Source organism: Sinocyclocheilus grahami, unplaced genomic scaffold (assembly GCF_001515645.1).
Source record: "Sinocyclocheilus grahami isolate Dianchi unplaced genomic scaffold, SAMN03320097.WGS_v1.1 scaffold196.1, whole genome shotgun sequence".
In the NCBI taxonomy this organism is placed as follows: Eukaryota; Metazoa; Chordata; class Actinopteri; order Cypriniformes; family Cyprinidae; genus Sinocyclocheilus; species Sinocyclocheilus grahami.
In genome coordinates, this window is record NW_015505375.1 from 2,042,413 (window position 1) to 2,066,263 (window position 23,851).

At 37.8% G+C, this 23,851-nt stretch overlaps 1 protein-coding gene across 4 annotated transcripts in view; it reads left to right on the forward strand.

Moving 5' to 3' along the window:
* LOC107595081 (E3 ubiquitin-protein ligase Arkadia-like) overlaps nucleotides 1–23,851 on the forward strand; it is a 72,879-nt gene that overhangs the window by 25,192 nt on the left and 23,836 nt on the right. For all 4 annotated transcript variants that reach the window (XM_016285389.1, XM_016285391.1, XM_016285390.1 and 1 more), the window contains exon 3: nucleotides 9,650–9,776. In XM_016285389.1, the coding sequence (XP_016140875.1) occupies nucleotides 9,650–9,776 (127 nt within the window). The remainder of the gene's footprint in view (nucleotides 1–9,649; nucleotides 9,777–23,851) is intronic.

The window sequence follows — 23,851 nt, forward strand, 5'->3', positions numbered from 1 at the left end:
ATGTACATCATACTGCACCACAGTAATATATTTCTGATAATTTCACTAAGCTAACCCGAACTTATATTTTGACGGGTTGCCATGAGGAACTTGTTTCTGTAGGTCTATGTAAATGATATGAAGATAGTTTTACTCCAATGAAACTGTCAAATGCTCATGAAGTGACTCTTAGAGGGAGTCAGAGCAGTTCTGGAGATGTTGTTCATGTATTTATGTCCTCATGTAGTGAGATGACAGAAGCTGAAATCACCGCGAGCGTCGCACACTTTGTATGTGTAGAAAACAAAACTGCTCGTCTGTGCAATTTACATACACAGAGACATGCAGAACATGCTGGATTCATATTTAAATAGTATTTTTGCGGCTTAATATTTACAGATACTAGTCCATATTGCGACTCTATTTAAGTGTACTGACCTACTTTTGATTAATTCATCCAAACTTTGACAAATTCCGTGACATTCCGCGTCATACAGTAAATTCCATTTATGTGACTGGATTCCACGATTCCATCTGCGTTTTCCGCATCAAGGAAATCATAGATAATATTGAGGTGTTTTGCAACTTCAGTGTAACGTTAGTGGATTGGGATCTTTTGCAACTTAAGCAACAACTGCTGCTGCCTTACCTTTGAGAGACAACTGATGCGTGATCACTGAAGCAGCTCCAGTTAGCAAGCGCTTTCGGAGTGAGAGTGAGTTCCGCATTGATTGGTCGGACTCATGACTCCCAACAAATCAAGTGGGCGGATACTGCTTTAGGCCACAGAGTGGTGAGTTCTGACAGGCTGCATCAGAGCCAAATAGCGCGTTTCAAAATTAAGTTATTTTATCGGCTAATCGGTTTTGAAAATGACCGATACCGATAATCATAAAATGCTTAATATCGGCCAGGCCGATAATCGGTCGACCCCTAATCCAAATATAGAAGCTCAATGCGGAGAAGATCTGGATTAGGTGAAAACCGAAATCAAGCCATTCACACAGATGCATATTCAGCGCATTTTTAGATGGACAAATATGACTGCTATACTCGTGTCTCACACAAGAGATGTAGCCATGCCATGCAAAGTTAAAACAGTTTAAACTTTTAGAAAACACGTCGCAAATTTGTGGAGGTTTATTTCTTTTCACTGCATCTCTTATGTTTTTAAATGCAATCTGCGTGATGGGCGATTCGGCTCTTTGTATTAAGCAATGCATAAATACATGATGCTGTTTTGTTCATAATTGTTTATGCAATTTACGAAATTATATTTGATTTATATGGGTTAATTTAGACGAAATGCAGGTTTTTTTTATAGAAATGTATTTCCTTGCGTTGACAATTTTGCATATTCAGCGCATTTTTAGATGGACAAATAGGACTGCTGCACTAGCGTCACACAAGAGATGTAACCGTGCAAAGGTAAAACAGTTTAAACCTTTAGAAAACACGTCGCGAATTTGTGGAGGTTTATTCTTTTTTTAAATGCAATCTGTGTGATGGGCGATTCGACTCTTTGTATTAAGCAATGCATAAATACATGATGCTGTTTTGTTCATAATTGTTTATGCAATTTACGAAATTATATTTGATTTATATGGGTTAATTTAGACGAAATGCAGGTTTTTTTTATAGAAATGTATTTCCTTGCGTTGACAATTTAAATGTGCTGCATTATTTTGCTCATTGCGCACTCCTGTGGCCTCGGGAGACGAGGCAAAAGTTTCCTTTTGACCTATTTAATCTGCATATAAAACATTAGAAATTAGATATTTGTAAAATGTTTATTTTGTTTAACTGTTAAAACAAAATATTTGTTGTTTGTCTCAATAAATTAGGTTAATTAAAAAAAAAATGGTTAAATGTAAAAACTTTTTTCTATTGATTTTTGTTTTAAAAAAGGTTATAAAAAATGTCAATAATTATCGATACCGAATGATATGAAACATTATATCGCTGATACATTTTTTTTTAGCTATCTACCTTTTTCTTCAACGCATTCATTAGTCGGTTCATTAGCCGCTATAGGTAAATAACGAGGAGAATAACAACGTGCAGTAAACGGCAAAACTGTTTGCACTACAAACCAGTGTGTTCATAATTTCAGATAATACATTAAAATAATATGATAAGACACACCAACTTTCAATATCAAGCAGCAAAACGAACTGTTTTGTTCAGCTAAAAATAGCTGGACGGAGTGGACGCAGATGAGACCGGAAGCCAGACCCATAGAATTTACAAATGGCCCATTTTTATGACAAGAAAAAGGTGGATATCGCCCAGCCCTAGTAGAAAATTTTTATTTTAATTTGTAGCAATAGTTTGCAGTAGTAGTGTTTTACTGTATTTTTGATCAAATAAATGCCGATTTGGTCAGTTTAAGAAATTTCTTACAAAACATTAAAACAGCTCACTGACCCCAAGCTTACAAAGTGTATATTTTTCTATTCTCTTTGCTTAAAGTTGATGTTTTATGAGGACTTTTTTTCATGCAGCCTCCATCTGAAATCAAATGGCATGTCAGCAGATCCATTTCCTGCCTTGCATTCCCTTGCATTCTACTACTGTTGTATTTATATAATTATCTTAAAATCTAAAATTGTCTAAAAAAAAATCCTTATCCAATAATCTCTCCAAATTTCTTAATCTTTAACTTTAATCTTTAAATATTAGTTTTCATATCAGTTTTTTGAGTTGGCTCACTAAATCTAATTAAGATTTATCAGGTTGGAAAGCAGAGATATTCTTTGAAAATGAGTGGATAAGATCAGAGAAGCTCTCAAACACTCCAGAGGTTTTCATAGTTCATTCCTTCCTTCAGTTCTGCAGGAGGAGGCCTGCCATGTTACATCACTTCTAAAGGCCTTTCCACACTGAGCACGAAAAAGAGAAACGAATATCGGATGCGATGACGCGCTGGAATAAATCAATAGATTTCTATGGATGCTTCCACATAGACTGCAAACATTCGCGCACCGAAAATGGGAATTTTTTATTTTTTTTAACCAGTCCGACAAATCTTTTCAGTTTCGCAAAGCGAAAACACGGGCCGTCCAATAAGATTTTAGCTAGGATCACGTGACCGGAGCAGCTGCTGTTGCACAAAAAGACAAGAGTGGTGGTGCTGTTTAGAAAACCAGTGTAAACAAACACAGAAGACGAGTATCCCGGATAAGAGAAAGAGAGAGGATATGTTGAATTCTTGTTATCGTTGGTATTTGAGAAGATTTATTCTCACGTTCTTTATACAGAATAACATTTTTATTAATTGTCCACTGAATTAGCCTATGTGATCTGTAGAGCACTGTCCGTTTTCTTCCACGTGCACGAGTGTTATGAGTCAGAGCGTGTTCACTCTTTTTCTACACATGAAATATGAAAACAAATGAACATATGATTATGACGATATATTTACTGAATTTTTTTTATGCAGCTCATGGTATTTTTAGAGCAATAAAGGATGTTTATGACAAATATTAGCAGTGTAGCGTTGTTAAACATACAAAGAGTGCATGTGTCTGCTTATTAATCAAAATCGACTATAGATCTCAATTGAAAGTTGTTACAACCACTAGATGGTTTAAAGTGGGTAAGCAAATACATTAATAATTACATACATTTTCAAGTGTTGCTTGATGCTTATTGTACTTCTAATTATATTTTAGGATGTAGCCTATTCTTGTAAGTATTATAGATAGTTTGTTTCTGGTGTAGAACCTTGTTTATCTGAATTTAATGCTGTATATTGAGCAGCGGATGATGTTAAATCCATTTATGAGATGCATATCTGAGGAAAAATGCATTGTTGGTCGGCGCCACCTAGCGTGCAGGCGTGAATTAGCAGAAGACGAACCTTCGGCGTGAAAGCACCGTTCGTCGGCGATTCTCCTCGCTTTATCACATCACGCTCAGTGTGGAAAGGCCTTAAGGGTGTAACGGTACACAGGCAGTAAAATGTGTAGCATTGCTCTCTTCACTTTTATATTTATTTGTTTTGAACCGTTGGTGTTGTTTCCAAAGCTTCAGTTTAATGGCGCCTATACTGCAAATGCTCTAAAGAATGCTGAAGGCGAACAGAAATGAGATGTACAGCCGCCTGCTTGCAGCACGTCAGTCACACTCGTCAGGAAAATGAGTGAAACACACATTTTATCAAATAATATGCCATTAATAGTGGTTCACTTCCGCGATTTGGTACGATTGCGTTTATATCATCAGCAAACTGTACCGGAGTTCACTTAACCCATACTCCAGACCACCCCTATTAAGCGGACGGTTTGCGGGTGCACACCCGAGTAGGGGTGGGAATCTTTAGTCACCTCACGATCCGATTCCGATTCTGGGAGTCACGATCCGATTCCAGAATGATTCTTGATCTACTTTTTCCCCCTTATTAACTAATTTGTTTACCGACTTAAGAATCAGCTTTTGCAATCCGCAAGGCTTCTGTCAGTCACAGAAGCCTTGCGGATTGCAAAAGCTGATTCCAAATCATCAGTCCTTATTCTGCTAGATCTTTCTGCTGCTTTTGACACTGTCAATCATCAGATCCTCCTGTCTGCCCTCTCTTCAATGGGCATCACAGGGATTCCACTTCGCTGGTTTGAATCCTATCTCACTGGTAGGTCTTTCAGGGTGTCTTGGGGAGGGGAGGTATCCAAAGCACATCAACTTGTCACTGGGGTTCCTCAGGGATCAGTTCTTGGACCCCTCCTCTTCTCCATATACACAACATCACTGGGTCCCATCATACAGGCACATGGCTTCTCCTACCATTGCTATGCTGATGACACACCGCTCTATCTTTCATTTCAACCAGATGATCCAACGTTGGCTGCACGGATCTCAGGCTGCTTGGCAGACATCTCGGCATGGATGAAAGAATATCACTTACAGCTCAACCGGGCATCTTAAAATCCTTACATTTACATATCCTTACATAAGCAATTAAGTACTTTTAAAATAATTACAAATTGAAAAAAATAATTCAAACAGTTGTATGTTAAGAATTTTATACTAATATAACTTAAACATACAAGCAAGTAGGAAATAATAAAGAGGAGCATAGAAATATACTACAAACAACAAACAGTGTTTTCAGTATTTAAGATTATCTGAACGTTTTCCTTTCTAGAACTGGGAGTTATTTTTTTTATTTTTTCTGTTGGTTTTTAGTATGACATAGTGCTGGGCGGTATACCAGTTCATACCGAATACCGTTTTTTATTTTTGTTATGATATGAATTTTGAAAATACCGCAATACCGGTATATGTCACTTAAACAACGTTCGGAGCACGACACTGTTTGAAAGGGGTGTTGCACTGTGGTGAGGGAACAGCTGTATGTGTTACTAAGCGTGAAAGTTCCGAAACTGAAGCTGTAGAACTAATAGAACATGATGACACAGAAGAACTCATCCACAATATCCACATTGACCGCCACAAATATCCACTGCCCCCTGCCATCAGCTCCCGCATCTCACACACACACAAGCGCGACTTTAGCACTAGATTTAGCAACTTTCAGACCCTTTTAGCGGCTTTTTTCCATAGAATATTCATACGGACAAACCTAGCGACTTTTTTGGATAAACCTTAGCTATGGTTCAGTTGGAAGATTTCGCCAGTGCTGTCTCGCGAACGCGAGGTCTGACTTTCCCGGAGAAGTGTCTCGGCATCTGTTCTGTGCAGTGAGCGGCAGAGAAGCAGTGCATTCAGTTGGCCGCACCGCAGCCAACTCGTCAATAAATGAGTACAAAACAGTGTTTCCTAGCACCTGTCGCTTACTGATTGTTTGGAATTATAAATATGAGCGTAGTTCGTCTGTTAATATCACATGCACTTTTTTGTTTTTGTCACTCAGACGCAGGCAGTGCGCTGCATGAGACAAAAAAGTAATATAGTCAAAACAACCGCATAGCCGTAGATGCATGTTGATTTTATCAGACGATGCCGCGATTATAAATGAGAGTGACTCCTGGTTAACATGTATTAAAAGGGGTCGTGTTTAGTCACTATTTAGTGGTATTTTTTGACAATATTCACTCATCATGACAGTAAAATAGGGCATTCTAAGTAAATATACTGCCGTATTTTCTCTCTCAATCAGTAGAAAATATGGTTAACACCCGGTCATGCATGAAAAAAATAAATACCGTCTTGTACCGTGAAACCGGTATAATTTTGAAAAATACCGTGATATAAATTTTTGGTCATACCGCCCAGCACTAGTATGACATATAGACAGCGGGAGATCTATTAAGCTGCATTCACACACGGATCTCTTTTGAAATATAAGAAATAATTTGGTTTGTCCTGTCCGTTTAATCCCTTAAGACATGACTGGCTGTGTTTACATTCATTTTGGGTCATAAAACCGTTTTGAGACGTAAGTGCATTAAATCACTTACACGGGGTCTCGCACAGCCATATGCGCGAGCAGTCTTCACAGTCTTCACGCGTCAGCATTTGAAATTGAAAGCAGCCTTCTGTCAGTGAGGTTCATATTTTAAATATATACGTCCACTGCATTCCAAACCACATAAATGATGACTTCGTAGAGCATTTGTGAGGAAAATACCGACGGGCAAGACCTCACACTTCAAGTATAACATCAAACAAAGTGCGTGTCTCTCACAGCACATCCTGTGCGATGAAGCCTGCGAATGTCCTTGTAATTCGCTTCAACCTTTCCGAACGTTATGAAAGATTACTTTACGGAAGGTTCGAGTGGTATATGTGTGTGAGGAATTGGAAGCAAGCAGAAAACAGGTGCTTCTAAAGCAAACTCTGCATCATCGCGCATCTGGTTAAAAACTACGCTCAGAATCGATTCTGAAATTCTCAGAATCGATCCAGAATCGTTGGAGAGAGAATCGCGATGGATCGATTTTTTTTCTCCCACCCCTACACCCGAGTTCACCTGCACCCTGAGTTTCAAATTACATTCAACGCACAAAGAAGTTATGCATATGCAGTAGTTAAAACAACGCTGCATTTGTTTTTTACACATGCATACCAAACCAAAAGACATTGTCATTTACTTAGCATATCTGGCTAACCGAGGCATTATTACAAATAATCTGTTAATGATAGTACATTCACAGAGGATTGCAGAATTGTAACCATGAATGGTAGTGCACATGTAATATATGGTTGTGTTGTAGCTATGTTTGGTAGTGTGATAATTTTTTGTGGCCAGCATGGGGAACGGGGTAAGAGTGGGGTGCTAAGCAGCAGCACTCAGTGGGAGAGCCGACCTTAACAACACACCCCAGAGAATGATGATGAATCTCCTGAGCCACAAGCTTCTGCCTCAGTGCACTAACATGCCTAACACAGATAGTACGACACAACAGCCTTACAGTGCTGAAGTAGAGTTGTTTTAACATTGTATTCAGTGTATAGTGCAATTGGTGTACATGCTCTCTAGTGCCACGATATTCATGTGAGAAGCAAAACTTTGAGCCTGACTGCTGTTCAAAAAAAGCCAATATTAATAGACTTTTAGAAATTATGACAGGAAGGCTGATACCATGAATTGGCGCTCAGTTAAGTCTTGTTTTTATCTTTTATTGAAAACTATGTCATGGCACTACTGTAATTCATATCAATGTTTTTCAGATTGCCTCTTTTATGTATTTCTGGATGTCATTTTCTGTAGAAAATGGAGCTTGTGTAGAAGTTGTTTGTCTGTCGCCCTGAGACATGTACCAGCTATGCTTGTGAGCTTTTTGAACACACCCTGGGCCTCTTGACACCAAATCCAGGCAGAGCTCGAGTTAAAGAAAGAATGAGAAGTCAAGCAGGAGAGCCAATCAGAAGAGAGATGAGTGATTGTACTACAAAAGCCTGTGCCGGCATACTGCAAAGCACATCTTTGACTGACCTACATTTAGCTTCCCCGGCACACACATAAGTGCGCTTGCCTGCAGCATTGGTTGGAAGCACTGCTGCACCAAACCATCATCAATTAAACAGCTGTAGCTACTGAGGCTGATATTGCTTCTGCTCTAGATTAATGAGTGGTGCCAAGTGTAGCTTTCAGTAGACTTGAGAGCCTCAGATAACACTATGAAAGTACTGATTGAGGCAGATGATGACCACTGATCTCTTTGATGGTAGTGTGTGTATGTGTCCTTATCATAAAACCTGCAGGGATTCTGTTGGACATTTAAATATAGATGTATGCTGGTTATACTTCAAAAATAAACATTTTACCAGAGAAGCCCTTCAATGATTCAAGTTTTGGATGTTTTTGTGGTGGCAAACGTCATCACATGTGATTTGAAGATTTTTAGTGGCCACAAATCACAAGCAATAAGATAGAAATGTCATCTTTATGCTGTGTTGGGAATATGATGATTTTTTTCCCGAGTACCTCTATAAAGCTTGATGCTTTGGTGAGGTTGGACCAAAATGACTGTAAATAAACAACAGAGATAGATAGGCTATCTGCCCTGTGCAAAATGAAATAACCACCTGCTCTTATCTGATTTAAACAAGTGATTCTCAACCAGGGGCCCGAGCCCACTAGGAGGTAATTCCATGGGAATTTCAATCCATCCATCAATTTTCCAAACCACTTGTCTTATTTAGGTGTTGTGGGGCCATGGGAATTTTCTATAATAAACATATGTTTTTATAATTATGCCAAGCACTAAAATATTTTATTGGGTAGAAATTGTAAGTAAAACATGTTTAAAAAAAAAAATCTCATCAGTATTACTACAAAATAAGGGGCCTTGGAGGTTTAGAACCATCATGACTTAAACTTTCAAAAAGTGTTATTAATAATAATATTTTCACTCGCTGTCTGTTTTTGATTTTGCAATTCTCTTTTGTAATTGTGAGAATAAAAACCTGATGGTAGAAACTCCATGCTAAACAACTGTGAATCATCCATAGATTTTTAGCATTTGCATTTCTAACCTAACTAATTGTGCTAAATTATTTAGTTGATTTTTATTTTAAATTAATTATTGAAAGGTGCCATATAAATTAACTTGCCTTAGCTAAATGTGTACTTCTGGACGTGTCGTGGAAACTGCCTTCTCTTCTCTGCAAGAAACACTCAAGTCGCAGAGGTCCTGATGCCAAAATCAGACTTTATTGGTAGAGACAACCATCTTGCATCTTACAATTTTATACAGTTTTTAACTAATGATCTTATTGCAGGTGTTCTCATCCTTTTCAAAGTCTCCTCAATACTCCGAAATTCTCCCGCCGTGGTCGGTTTCTTATTATATAGGTGTCAGACTGCCAACTAGTCTGACAAAACATATTTTAATTGTATAATAAACTGGTTTTTCAGTGTTATTTTCATCAAAAGAACATGTTGAAGGCCATGTGAACCAAAAGAGCAACTTAGTATCAGTGCAGGTGCAAGTTCAGCTGAAGTGAGACATGCAATGTAAACCACAGAGGCCTGAAATCATGGTTTCATTCAGGCTGCTCTACAAACATATTTCACATGTGTAATAGAAATATACCATAGAAGTAAAATTAGTTCTTGTTGGCTCAGTTATATCTCTTCAACTTCATGTATCAGTATCCGTAATTGTGAATTGAATCAGGTGCATTTGCTGTATGCAAGTAGATTTAAGTGCATTATTGCTTGAATGTTAGCATTAATGAGCTTAATTTCCGTGTTATCATTCAGGTGTCCTGGATGAGGATGTGGTTGTGATTGAAGCGACTCCTGCACCTGCAGTGCCTGCCAGCGAGGAGATCAACGTCACCTCCACGGACAGTGAAGTGGAGATCGTAACGGTTGGAGATGCCTTCAGGTAAGACTTCTCATCAGTATGTCATTTTAACTGGATTTCATCAAGTATTGTAATATTTGCAGAAGATGTTAAACATCTGTTGAAGCATATTTAAAGATCTTCACATGGCATTATATGAAACTCATCTGAGGTTCATGGCGGTCGCCATTGGTATGAAGGCATTCCACTGAGCTCCCAGCGGTTATGGACCATTTTCACATACTGTGATGTCGCGTGTCAATGCTCATCAGCATCATCAGCATCATCAATCCTATAGGAGTATTTCTTTTGCTGTTTGAGCAAATGGAAACGCAAAAAATATTTGATGTAATCTCCCATTCACTGCCATAGAAGTTTACCCAACTATGGCGATTTCCACTCTGAGAAACCCAGAAATGTGAAAAGGGTCCATTGTGTGCTTTAAGGATAAGCCCCATATCACGGGGAATGCCCCCATTCATCTTTCTGTGGACCAAAATCAAACAAAGTTCTCTTCTTTTTCCCATTTTAGTTTTCTTATGACCTGCAGGACGTTCTCACATTCTTGCGAAAAGAAGTTCAGTGCCTCGGCTTGAGTGTTGTAAAGATTTCCATTGAGTTCACAGAAAAGCAGAGATTTTGCATGCAGATTTGATTTTCAGTTTACTGCACGGCATATCCATTTAATAAACGCTACAGCCTCTGGTATTTTGGCTGGGTTTGCCCAAACTATGTCAGATGGAGCTCTCAGCAGGCTTCCCCTTTGAAATCTGATAGAAGCTCTAAACTCAATCACATCTGATATGGTTTTGTCAGAACTACGCCCCCTCTACCTGTTGCTTGATTTGGTTTTGCTCTCCTGCTTCTCTCCTAATTGTTATTGAGGCGTCTGTTCGTGAGCTGAGAATCATCGCTTTATTCTATTACTTTTTTAACTGCTGCCAGAAATAGTGCTGGCTGCCACCACACTCCTGCCAGCAAAGTCATTCAGTTTAGCCCCTCGAGTACCACAGTGTCGTCATCGTAGGCCGTGCGTTGGAGGTTGATCAGTGGTGTGATTGTCTTTCAAAGAACCTGAATCATTCAGACGTTAGAGTTGGATGAGTAACTCCTCGGGCTGTTTATTCACTGGTGCATGTTTGCATGTTTTATCCCATAGTGTTCACGGAAGCCCATAAACCTCTGTGATGGCATGAATGAGGTGAAACAAGATTTCACAGTCAGTCAAGCCTGGAGGGATGTTTATTTAACATGCACACAAAGATAAGTAAGTGATTTTATGGTTGCCAGCTGTAGGGAAATCACTGAGTTGGAAAAAGAATCACCCCCTTCTGTCAGTATTTTGTTGAACCACCTTTTGCTTTAATTACAGCCTTTAGTCTGTTGGGATATGTCTCTGTCACTTTGCACATCTAGACTTTGCAATATTTGCCTACTCTTCTTTGCAGAACTGCTCAAGTTCAGTTAAATTTGATGGTGAGCTTTTGTGGACTGCAGTCTTCAAGTCATTCCACAGATTTTCAGTGGGGTTCTGGGCTCTGACTAGGACATGCAAGGACATTCACTTTTTTTCTCCTTCAACCACTGTGTGCTCCATTTTGCTGTGTGTTTTGGGTCATTGTCATGTTGGAAGGTAAACCTTCTTTGCATTGACAACTTTCTGGCAGAGGGCAGCAGATTTTCCTCAATAATTTGACTGTATTTTGCCCCATCCATTTTTCCTTCTATCCTGACAAGTGCTCCAGTCCCTGCTGCAGAGAAACACCCCCATAACAGGATATGACCACCTCCATGCTTTACTGGAGGAATGCTGTTATTTGGATGGTGAGCTGTAGTGGATTTTCGCCAGACATATCGTTTAGTGTTGAGGCTAGTGGTCGACCGATATTGGTTTTTTTTTGACTGCCGATATCTTGGAAAGCAGGGTGGCCGATATAAAGCTGATATAATTGTATTTATTTTTATTAATAATTAAGAAATTTGAAAATGGATTAAAAAATAAATTGGTAAAATAAAATAAATTTATTTTTCATTAATAAATATTTAATAAAAATATAATTAAAAAGGAAGTAAACTGTAACCAACAGAGCACTCAGTATTCTGGGAAGTTTGTGTGCATTGGGAATCATATTTTTTCAAAGAAAGCCATGGTAACACTATTTTACATACAGCAAACAGTGAAAATGACATGAATATGACAGTGGGCAAATGCATAAAGCGCAGCATAATTTGAAATCACAAATTTAATGTTTAAAGAATTCAATTTGCATGGACCGAAAGTCACGCAGAGAACACGCGATCATGTAGGATACATGCACACTTCACAAGATCTCACAACTAGATTTAACGAAGTTTGCAAGGTTTGTGAAATTAAATTTTCATGAAATTTCCTTAGCCATTCAAAGATTTGTTTAAATGATGTAAATGCGTTTTTGCTGAATGCTGACGGCAAACGAGAAAGTATTAAAATGCTTGCCTTTCTATTACTAATAATATAAAAGCAATCGTTATAATACTTTTTGTCTACATTTGAATTCCTTTGTTTAACAGTTCTATGGGATTATTAGACAGAATTCTGTCCGTATTAGAACTGTTAACAACGACGGCGATCAAGAGGGAGAATATGAGCACTGTGTGCTCAGGCGCTGCCGCTCTCAGCGCCGTCAAAATAAAAGTCCGGTGCGCTGTCAAAAAAAAAAGATGCGCCTCGAACGCATCGGCCAAACAGAAAAACTTATCGGCCAATGCCGATATTTGACAAATGCCAAATATCGGCCTTGGCGATATATCAGTCGACCACTAGTTGAGGCCAGATAATTACATTTTAGTCTGCCTTAATCTGCCTCAGAATCTTCAAGGTGCATTTTGGCAAAACTCAAGACTGCATGTGGCCTTTCCTAAGGAGTGGCTTTTTTTTCTTGCAACAAGCCACATTTGTGGAGAATTTGTGATATTGTTGCCACATGCATACAATGACCACTCTTTGTCATAAATTCCTGCAGCTGCTTCAGAGTTGCTGTAGGCCTCTTGGTAGCCTCTCTGACCAGTTTCCTCCTGGCTCTTTCATCCATTTTGGAGCGAGTCATTTTTAGGAGGGGGTGATCATTTTTCCAACTCAGTAGTTCTGGTTTCTTCTTCTTTTTTTTTCTGACGTGTTGGTGTTATCTTTCACTTGGATGTTATAAGTTGCACTGAGTAAATACAGCTTGATAAAGCAAAAACTTCGGTACGAGGCTTTCGGTTCGGTACGCATTACAGACCGAATGATTCGTTGGACTAATCCTATTACATATGGAAACTAAAAGAGCTTTAAAGGCACAATATGTGTGATTTTTTTTATTAAAATAAAACGCATAGAGTACCATTAATACGGAACTTTCAATACACTCAAATGTATCTAGTATAAAACTGCTTCATACTACAGTGACCTTAAGTCTTTAATAAATTAGCTCATCAATTAACATGATTTCTGCCCGAGTCCCGTCGGATTGCATCGGCTGTGGGGATGAAGACGACGACGTTTGTTTTGAATATGCGCTCTCTAGCGACGAAAACTTACATATTGTGCCTTTAAGTGTGTGAAATATAATGTTCTCAGTGCCACTGCGCTCAACAAGGCAGCCCAAACGACGTAACAGGCAACGTGCTGTCTAGTAGATGGGCGGCACTGCGAAAGGCCCCGCGATAACCTCATCTTGCTGGGGTGCGTCAAAAGATAATGATCTTGTATCAACGATAGCCAGAGATATTTTCAAAAACAACAATTATTGGCAATATTAAGATATTTGGCATTTCCAATGAATGTAGGCCTGTTACATTCTTATTTTTATTAGGACTATTATTATTATTATTATTATTATGAAATTACTTTTATTATTAAATTAAAATTACAATTAATTTGCCCCGCAATATTACCTACCGCATAACTGATGCGCTGCAAGGATAACAAAAGATTAGACTATTTACTCCTCGATTAAAATGTAAAAAAAAAAAGTATTTTAAAACAGGTCTATATGCAATGAATTATAGGCCTATAATTAAAGGGGTGCTATTATGCTTTTTCACTTTTTCAACTTTAGTTAGTCTGTAATGTTGCTTTTTGAAAAAGATCTGCAAAGTTACAAAGCTCAAAGTCCATTTGTGATATCACAAATATCGACGAATGGGACGAGACCTGGTTGAGCTGCACTTGAGAAGGCAGCGAGTGTTATCATTATGTCGCAGACATGCTAGTTTTCCCAAGGCAGATGAACTTAGATTGGTTACAATCATCCGGGTTTAAATCGCACTCAAAATGATTTGATTTTAAGCAATATTTACACTGAAGCTTGCAGCCGGCTATGGTAAGGGGCATGACATTTCCTGACCAGGCGCCAAGTGCTGCCAATCACAACACACACTGGCCCAGCTAACCAATCACAGCACATTTCGTATTTCAGAAGGCGGGCCTTCATTTGATACAGGAACTATTCGAGCCGTTCATGCCAGACTGGGGAGAGAGGTGCTGTAATAATGTAAAATATGTGAAAAATAATGTGTTTTTCGAACAACCTAGTATGAGAGCCTGCTCTAGTACACCCCCAAAACAAAATCAAGACTTTGTAAAAGAGCATAATTGAGCCCCTTTAAAATATTTACTCAGCAGTCATCAATCAAAATCAATGAATAAAAAGCTTTAGCCTATTTCAATCACCAACTTTCAAAAACAACCTGTTTAACACGAAATACGTTTCTTGTCTTTTTTTGTCACAATGTATGGGCCACAAGAGAAATATTAAGGGAATAAATTAAAACAGTTAGCTATATACCATTATCAGCATATGTTGAAGTAGATTGGTCTCTCGTTGTCTCTGAGAGAATATGCAGCGTCAGACACTGAAAGCTCCGTAATTACTCCGTCATTCCATTTTTTCTTTTACTTTCTGTATAATGAATTGACTAAGATTAAAACGCTTGCCTTCATGGTTTAAAACTAAAATATTTTATATTAGGGGTGGAACGGTTCGTGGAAAAAAATCGAACCGTACGGTTCTCCACACACGGTTCGGCACACGCTAGGACCGCTGTTCAACTTAAATCTGACAACGCATCTGTAATATGGTTTGCTATAAATAACACGTAAAACAAACAGGGTTCAGCTAATGTATGTTTCTGTTGATGGATGCGCATTCTGGCTTCCCAGTACATTACAACAACAGCGATGGGGGGAGAAAAAAAAAAAACGTGGACAAACCATTCACTCTTGTTCAATTCGAATGCCCGTTTGCTGGAATATGAGCAGTTATTTATTCCGTCATCACCCGGGTGCTGATAGCGCGCACGCACAGGTGAGACCTGAACAGCACACGTTGATATCTGTGTTTAAACTAAACTCATGTAAGCTTTGCCAGTTTAAACATTTAACAGCCAGAGGATGCGAGCTCGCACACGCAGTGAGAACATTTGTGCGTGCGCTCATCCGAAGCGCGCAAACTCGCGCCTCAGAATGCACGCAAATATTAAGCACTCTCTGAAGTATTGCGTTTAAATGGACAAATTCACACACAAATTATGTCAAAATGCCCGTCTTGGTATCCTATAGCAGACATGGCCGGCTGAACGTACTGTATCAGTGCATTATCTTAAAGTGAAAGCACTTTCTTAATATTAATCAAACAGCAACAACAAAGAATTCACTTACTGCTCTTGATTGAATAAAGATTCATCTTTAATTTATACAGTGAAATATGCAATGCTGTTTTACATTTCATTACTTTATTCAATTTCTGTACCTAAAAACTAATGTTAGACCTACCTAAAAAAAAAACTGAAAATCACTGTTGATTTTATTTGCATCTTTAATCTAATGTATTTATTTGTGCTGTTTCTTGTAGTTAGATTATTCTTATTTTCTTTAATTTTGACAGTATAGTTTCCCCCTAAACATAGCACGTACCGAACCGTACCGAAACCGTGATACAAACCGAACCGTGAGTAAGTTGACTCGCTGTGCACTTACTACATCTTTTTCCACAAGTCTGCAATAAATCCTGTAAAAAACATTTGAGGGTAAGGGTTGTGCCGATAAACGATAGTATCGTGTATCGATGATAGTCAGAGATATCGACGATAGCAGATGTCTTTGTCGATAGTCAAGACGATATTAGGCTCATTCTCCTATTAATGTATTAAATAATAGTAGTAATAATAATTATTATTAATATTATTAATAATAATATAATTATAATGCTGCTATTATCATCAAATTGCCCCGCAAATGAGGAGCCTGTAGCCGGTGAAGGAGTGTCCAAACACAGATGCATATCTGCTGATATAAGGTATTTTGTTGCACTTTAACAAGTAATCTGAACGGCCTATATATGTGCAATTTTTTAACCGAGCCCTCACTAACTGAGTTTAATGCAACTGTTATGTTAGAACGCATCTCATTCTTGTTTCTTTCAATCCAATTCAATTCAAGTTTATTTGTATAGCGCTTTTCACGATACAAATTGTTGCAAAGCAACTTTACAGCAAATTAAGTTTCTACAATATTTAGTGGTAGCTTATCAGTGGTGACTGTCAATTAATTTACATATGGCAGAAATGTACGGAAAAATCAATTAAAGATGTAATCAAACAGACAATGAACACCATTAACCGCAATTATTATATGATGCAATCAAACTTATAGCAAAATGTGGTAGTTCTGTAAGTTGTTTCAGGGTTGGCATCATCTGAGGTCCTCTGAGGAGTTGCATCATCTCTTCTCATGTGTTCTGGACTGAAGCTTGTGCAAATCCTAGTTACCGTGGCAAAAACAGAGAAACAAATAAGAGACATAATTAGCGTAGCTGCTGTTCCAACCAAGCAAAATTTATTTATTTAACCCAAACTAAAGACTAATAATGTGCATTTGATCAGATATAATCAGTTTCTGTGGCGTCGGGCTCATCATGGGGCGCGCGGTCCGGAGCGCTGTATGACTGATGTATCGGTTTAATTTTAAATTTACTCCAAATGAACTTACCTGTTTAAAATACTTTGTTTAACTCGTTCGTTTATGCCCAATATTTAGTGTTAAACTGTTGGTCTTTAAAATAAATCTACTTTTGATTTTCACCGTCGACTGATTTTGCAGATCTTTTATAGACCGACAACTTCCGTGTGCCGGTGCGGCAAATTTATCACAGGACGCGTGGTCCTAATAGCGATGTATGACTGTTGTATCCGAATATATATATATATATATATATATATATATATGAACTATCTGTTTTATATATTTTTGTATTTAACATGTTAGTTTATCTGTATCTTTGAAAGTATATTATTTAGATTCGTGGTGCTTCCATAGGTTCCCTCTCTCTCGCGCGTGGTTTAAAACACCAAATAGTTATGAAATAGCCTATGACAAGTACAGGGAGTCTCTCTATTGACCCCACCCACCCATGCACGATAATATCGTCTATTGGCGATCTCACGGACTGGCGATATGATGGTTTGAAAAATGACCATATCGCCCAACACTAATACACACATACACGGAGTCACTCTAGAATCACTGTCGCCTTGTGCGGTTTGTTTTGAGATGTGTGGATGTACGCTGCATGGAGCGGGACATTCAGATGCTAAAACATAACGAAATTGGGTGTATACAATGCATTACAGTACATGGTGTTATATGAAAAAGTACTAATTAAAGTAATTAATTGACTAGATGCTGCATTAGTAGAGAAAGAACTACAGCAGGGTTCCTCAATAGGCGGCCTGCGGGCCACGTCCGGCCCGTGAGAGAAAAAAGTATTTTCAAATAATGTGCCATGAAAATTCAAACGCAGCATCAGAAAGCTACATTAACTTACATCGTGTCTACACCGGACGTGAGTGGTGCGGCGCGACGCAATAAAATACAATAGAACTCGTTATAATCAGTGATGCTGTCAACACTGGATGTGGCGAGGAGCAACAAATCACCAACAGTAAACTGCTAATTCATTCTTTTTATAACATACTGACACAAAGTTCAAATGATTTGCAATGCTTTGACGCTTCCAGTGTAGATACGATGTGACCGCAAAAACATGGCAAAGTATGTAGAAAGGAAAAGTGGACACGGAAAATAGATGATTCAAATGTTTTGAGTGAGTGAGTGACTGATATCTTTGTTATGGAATACATGTGTTGGTTCGCAGTGAGTTCACAGTTTTAACGTACAATTTTGCTTTAATTTATTTTCAAGATCTGAGGTAAAATATCTATTGTTGCTTTCACTATGGCTATAAAGATAATCCAAAATAATATTCAAACTCACATTAGACACTTTTAACATTGAATAAAGCACATAATCATTACCTGAGATTATCACTGTCATATTTTGTATGTTGTTCCTGCCACGACGTCGCAGAAAATAAAAACCGTTCCTAAAATAGAATCCCATGTCGCATATTGTCATGTGTCACTGTCGCGGGTGGTTAGGACTAAAACTACAAGGAAAATATACTTTTTATCGCATAGTGTCTGGTTGGGACACACGGTGTTACAGTTTGATCCCCCCCCCCCGCAGGAACAGTTGATTTGCATGGCAGACATGGAGATCCAGATTTTTTGTTTGTTCATTTGTTTTTAATATTCAACAGGCAAAGTTCTTCTGTATCTAAATGCAAAAATGTTTATAATTGTTTGAATAAAACAAACTACTGTGGAAAAAATCTGAATATTCATCTTTTGACCATCTTGTGATTATTTTAACAAAAGCAACAATAATATAATAATTGTAATTATATATATATATATATATAGGTCAGTGGCCCTTGGCTTGGTATTGTTGGCAGAATTCGGCCTCGGCGAAAACTAATTGAGAAACCCTGAACTACAGTATATTTTCCGAATAGGCCGAGAGAAAGCTAACTTTAGTGGTACCTCAAGTGGTTGAAAAAATGTGACAAAAAAATCTGACCCAAATGTTCAATGTCACGACTGTTATCATCGATTTGCATTAGTTTATATCCTAGTTGCTTCTATGCATTTGTTAGCCAACAAAACTGAATATTTAAAGCAAGTGACGCGAGAAAGCAAATTGATATGTTCATGCAGCCGACAGAAGTATGAACAAATCAGAAATGCACCCGATTTCAGTTCTTTTTTTATTGTCACTGTAATACATATTTTGTTATTATGATTAGATAATCAAGTGTTTTAAAATAGTAGCAACTAAAGTGGGAGAATATACATACAATTACAGTGTGAGACTCATGTTCTTTACTGATAAAATCACATGAGAAAGTACACCAATGCTCCCTCTGCTCTGTCCCTACAGCTGAGGAGGACTGCGTGTCGTTTCTACGCCCTGCCTGCACACTGTGCTTGTGTTTGGGTGTAAAATCACATCCTGTCAGCGAAGCTTGAAGACTGTCTTGCTTGCTGATTTTTGCTGTCTGTGGTTAGGTTGGCCAGCTATATAGAGAGCAGTTATATAGTTTTTTTTTAAAAATGAGATATTCCCTCATCCACTTGCACATTGTTTTTTCTGCATCGGCAAAATCAGCCCCTTCATTTATTTTCTTAAAGGTCATAAGGACTATTATCCCTCTTCAAACAACACCATAGGAATACCGCTGAAATCATGTGGTCCTGCGTTATATGGCTATAGACCATTTCAAAGACGTAAACAATAACAAAGGCGTTGGAACGCTACTGCGCATGTCTGGTCCTGAAGCATTTCCGGTAGCGCCATTTTTAAATCTCAGATCTATCAAAACAATCGTGTACTTTTTAAGTCTAGCGAAAACGCAACAGTTGTGGTATTACATTGTTTTTTTTGTTTTTTTAATAAACGGTTATTGGAATTACCCTTTAAATATGACTGAGGCGCAAACTTACAAAGAAATTTAAAAGTAGTCTTCCGGACGGCTCTGATTGATGCTGCGTGCGTGTACACGAGAGATGGCGGTAAATGCATATCGCAGCCTAGATGCAATGAACTCCTTAGCGGAAAGCTTGGGATCATTTGTTCGCACAATGGATGACATCAGTCTTATGTTTGGTTAAACTGAAGCAAGACAAACAGTCACTTACGTACTTATCATGGTTTGTCGCCAAGATGTCCAGGGAGGTTTTTAATGAACATTTCACTTGCGTTGCTGGGTAATGTATATCTACGCAAATATTCATTTTCATATTTATTTGTACAGCGCTTTTCACAATACATATCGTTTCACTGCAGCTTTACAGAACATGCATGTATATTACAATGCTAAATGAATGCTAGGATACTAATCAATAAATGCCATTATTACTGATTTCATTAGTTTTAAAATGTGTGCTTAGTTTGGACAAGTTTGTTGCCGTGGAACAGTGTGAGAAAGCATTTGAATGCTCTATCTGAGCCATCATGTGGTCACAAATAAACAAGCTGAATGCAATTCAATGCTGGCTGCCGTGTTTTGCATAAACCTGTATTCGTTTTTTTTTTAAAGATAAAAGTATAGCCTACATGCAGATTAATAAATGCACACACACACTACATACAGTATATATGTGGGTATGTATGTTTTATTTTTAATGCACATTTACTGTAAACGCTCATACACATACAGAAGTACTGGTCAAAAGGTTGGGCACTATTACTATTTTTAATGTTTTTGAAAGAATTCTCCTATACTCATCAAGCCTGCATTTAATTGATCAAAAAATAGACAAAAATTTGATTAGAATTTAAAATAATGGTTTCCTATTTTAACCCATTTATCCCACTGGTCACAATAGTGACTGTAAAAAAATGTTTTCATTTATAAAGCTCTAAAAAAAACTTACTGATTGAAGGTGATGGCTGCATCAAAGCTCCAAAATGAAAGGCTAGTAAAGTATGTTAACATAAAGATATGACAAAGACTTTTAATACACATTATCTTTAGGGTGTCTAGTATTAATATATGAATTCACATATATTCAGTTTTGTTGAGTGTGGTCATAGAACGAGTAAACACTTTTCCCAAATATTTTTTACAAATTAATTCTTGATATTTCAAAGAAATACTAATGACACATTATTTGGATATTTTCATGTCTGAGAAAAATTTGGGATTAAACAGGTTAATCTGCTTTAAAGTGTAGTTTATTCCTGTGATGCACAGCTGTATTTTCAGCATCATTACTGCAGTCTTCAGTGTCACATGATCTTCAGAAATCAGTATAATATGCTGATTTATTATCAGAGCTGGAAACTGTTGTGCTGCTTAATATTTCTGAGATAATTTTAGGATTTTATTTTTAAGAATAAAAAAACCCAGCATTTATTTAAAATAAAAATGTTTTGTAACAACATGCACTACTGTTCAAAAGTTTGGGGTCAGTTTTTTTAATTATAATATTAATACATTTATTCAGCAAGGATGTACTCACTGCATTTATTTGCTGACAAGATAGCTAGACAACTAATGTGAACTCATATTTAACTATAGCTCACATAACGCTCGGCAATAAAACGGAAATAAAAGCTTGGCCTTTTTCACTAAACAAGAATCAAACCGCTAACTTAGGCGCATATGTAAACAATGACGACAACACCATTTTGCATCATACTTGAAGAGTTAACGTAAATAAATACAAATGATCAAATGGGAAAAAAAACACATTTCCTTTCCTGAATGGAAATGTGCGCTGTAGATCCACGAGCTGCGAGTGCTATTCTGCTTCTCGCTTCACTGCTGCAATCCAGGCGCTTTTCTCGGAAATCTAAAGCCTTTAATTTGCGATTATTTATAAATTGATGTTAGTTCCAGGCCAGAGGGAGCACCCAACCACCGAGCAACAAGGATCTCATTTTAATTTTGACATTTTAAACAGCAGGATTAAATCAATTATCGTAATCCCACTGTGCATCAAGCGCCTGCCACCATTGTTTTGAATGTGCTCAAACACTAACCGGAAACGTCCAAGGAACAAAGACGTCACTTCCTTAAACCGCCGAATATCCATTGAAATGGTCCATAGTGTGGAGAGTGATGATGAGAGGGAGAGATAGTGTGCAAGAATGTGGGCTTGTGTGTTTGTGACTGAATGCTGATCTGCAGGCGGTGTGTCTGCTGTGGTTTGGATTGGACTTCAGTGAAGGGGGAGGGAGAGGCTTTACAGCTTAGGAAAACATCACGTGGCCAAGGTCAGAGGAAAATGGGGGTCTTTTGTGAGTGCTCGTTTGAGCAGGGTGAATAGGTATAGTTTGCATTTGCTGTTAGCAATGCAGATACAGTGATAGTGGTTTTGTGCAGTAGTGATTTTGAGTGCTACCTCTAAAATAACTACAGCAGTGAGTTGAAAAGGCACTTGTTTTTTTGTTTTGTTTTATGTAATGCAAAGTATCAAATGCATAATCCATATAGAAAATGTTTTTATTTACATTCTGTTATGTTAAAAATATAGCCGCTATTCTGAATGTTCAATGGGGCAGCTTTTCTGATCATACTGATCAATGTTTCCCACAGATTCAGATTCAAATAGATTTATTGGCATGGTGAAAGGAATCTTTACATTGCCAAAGTGTTAATAACAGTATACAAACAAATTTACAACATATACACACACACACAAAAACAAACTAGATTTAAATATAAATATATATGGAATACAGTTGAGGATATATTTAGCAACAGAAATGTTTTCATCTTATAATATTTATAAAGGTGTCTAGGCATATAGTGCAGTCTGAAGGTAGTTCACATTGGTTGTCCTGTCCCGCTGATGGTCAGTGACGATATTGTGGCGGGCCACCACAAATAAATCAATGTATGGGAAACACTGGCAACAGTATATTAGACTAAGATGGCACTTTTTCTTCCCTTCTGCTACCTGTTGACTTATTTGTTATATTATAATATATTATATTATATTACACACATTAACATTAATGTGTAATATGTGATGACTAAATTTACTTTTAGCATTTAAAATGATTGACTTTAGTTTTAACTGCTTTATTTTATTTATTTAAACAAAATAGTGTAGAATTTTAATATTGGCCATTTTTCAGTTATTGTCTATAACTTGAACATAATTCAACCTATAAGTATCCATCAGAATTGTAATATCAGTGTATCCCTAAATTAACCTATCATGACCTTTTTGGAAAAAATAAAACGGATTTCATAGGGCCCTAGATATGAAACATGACTTACTTCAGAGCTTTTCACACTGTAGGGCATCAGGGTTCATTCTTACCCTCTTCTTTTTCATTTTCACCCATATAATCTCTCTTGGCCTCCCTCTTGTTCTGCTTTCCTCTCCTCACTCCTCCCTTCCTCTAGTCTAAACTCATGCCTATGGAAAGCATTTCCGGGAACTGGATATGTGTTATGTAGCGAGAGTGGTCTCATTTAATCTTTCCTGTCTCCCTGAGGTGCCTGGGCATGCAGCAGAATGCTGAGAGTGTTTCTCAGCTGGAGGAGGGGCTCTGGGTGTCTAAGGTCAGCTGGATGAGCGATGAAGCTCTCCCACTAAAAGATGGACTATTAATTCGGGGGGTTGGGGTGTATTTGATGGAACCCACAATATGCACAAGCACTGTGGCAGACATCCACTTAGAGCAGCATTAGAGACAAATCTGTATGTTTGTGTAATATATTTTATTAGAAAACCTCTCTTCATCTGTTCAAATGATGTTGTCTTGTCTGAAAGTGTTTCTGTAGCACTGGAAAAGGGAGATGCTATCTGGTGGTTGTATCCACCTTTTTCTTGTTGTAAAAATGGGCGTGGCCATGTGTAAATTTTATGGGTCTGGCTTCTGGTCTCATCTGCGTCCACTCTGTCCAGCTATTTTTAGCTGAACAAAACAGTTTGTTTTCCTGCTTGATATTGAAAGTTGGTGTGTCTTATCATATTATTTTAAAGGGGTCATATGATGCGATTTAAATTTTTTCTTTCTCTTTGGAGTGTTACAAGCTCTTGGTGCATAAAGAAGATCTGTAAAGTTGCAAAGACTAAAGTCTCAAATCCAAAGAGGTATTTTTTATAAAAGTTACGAGTCAGCCACACCTACCTAAAACGGCTCATTCTAACACGCCCCCACATGTCTACTTCACTATGTGGGAAGATTTGCATAACGCCGCCCAAATGTTCACGCAAAGAAAGAAGGCGTAACTTTT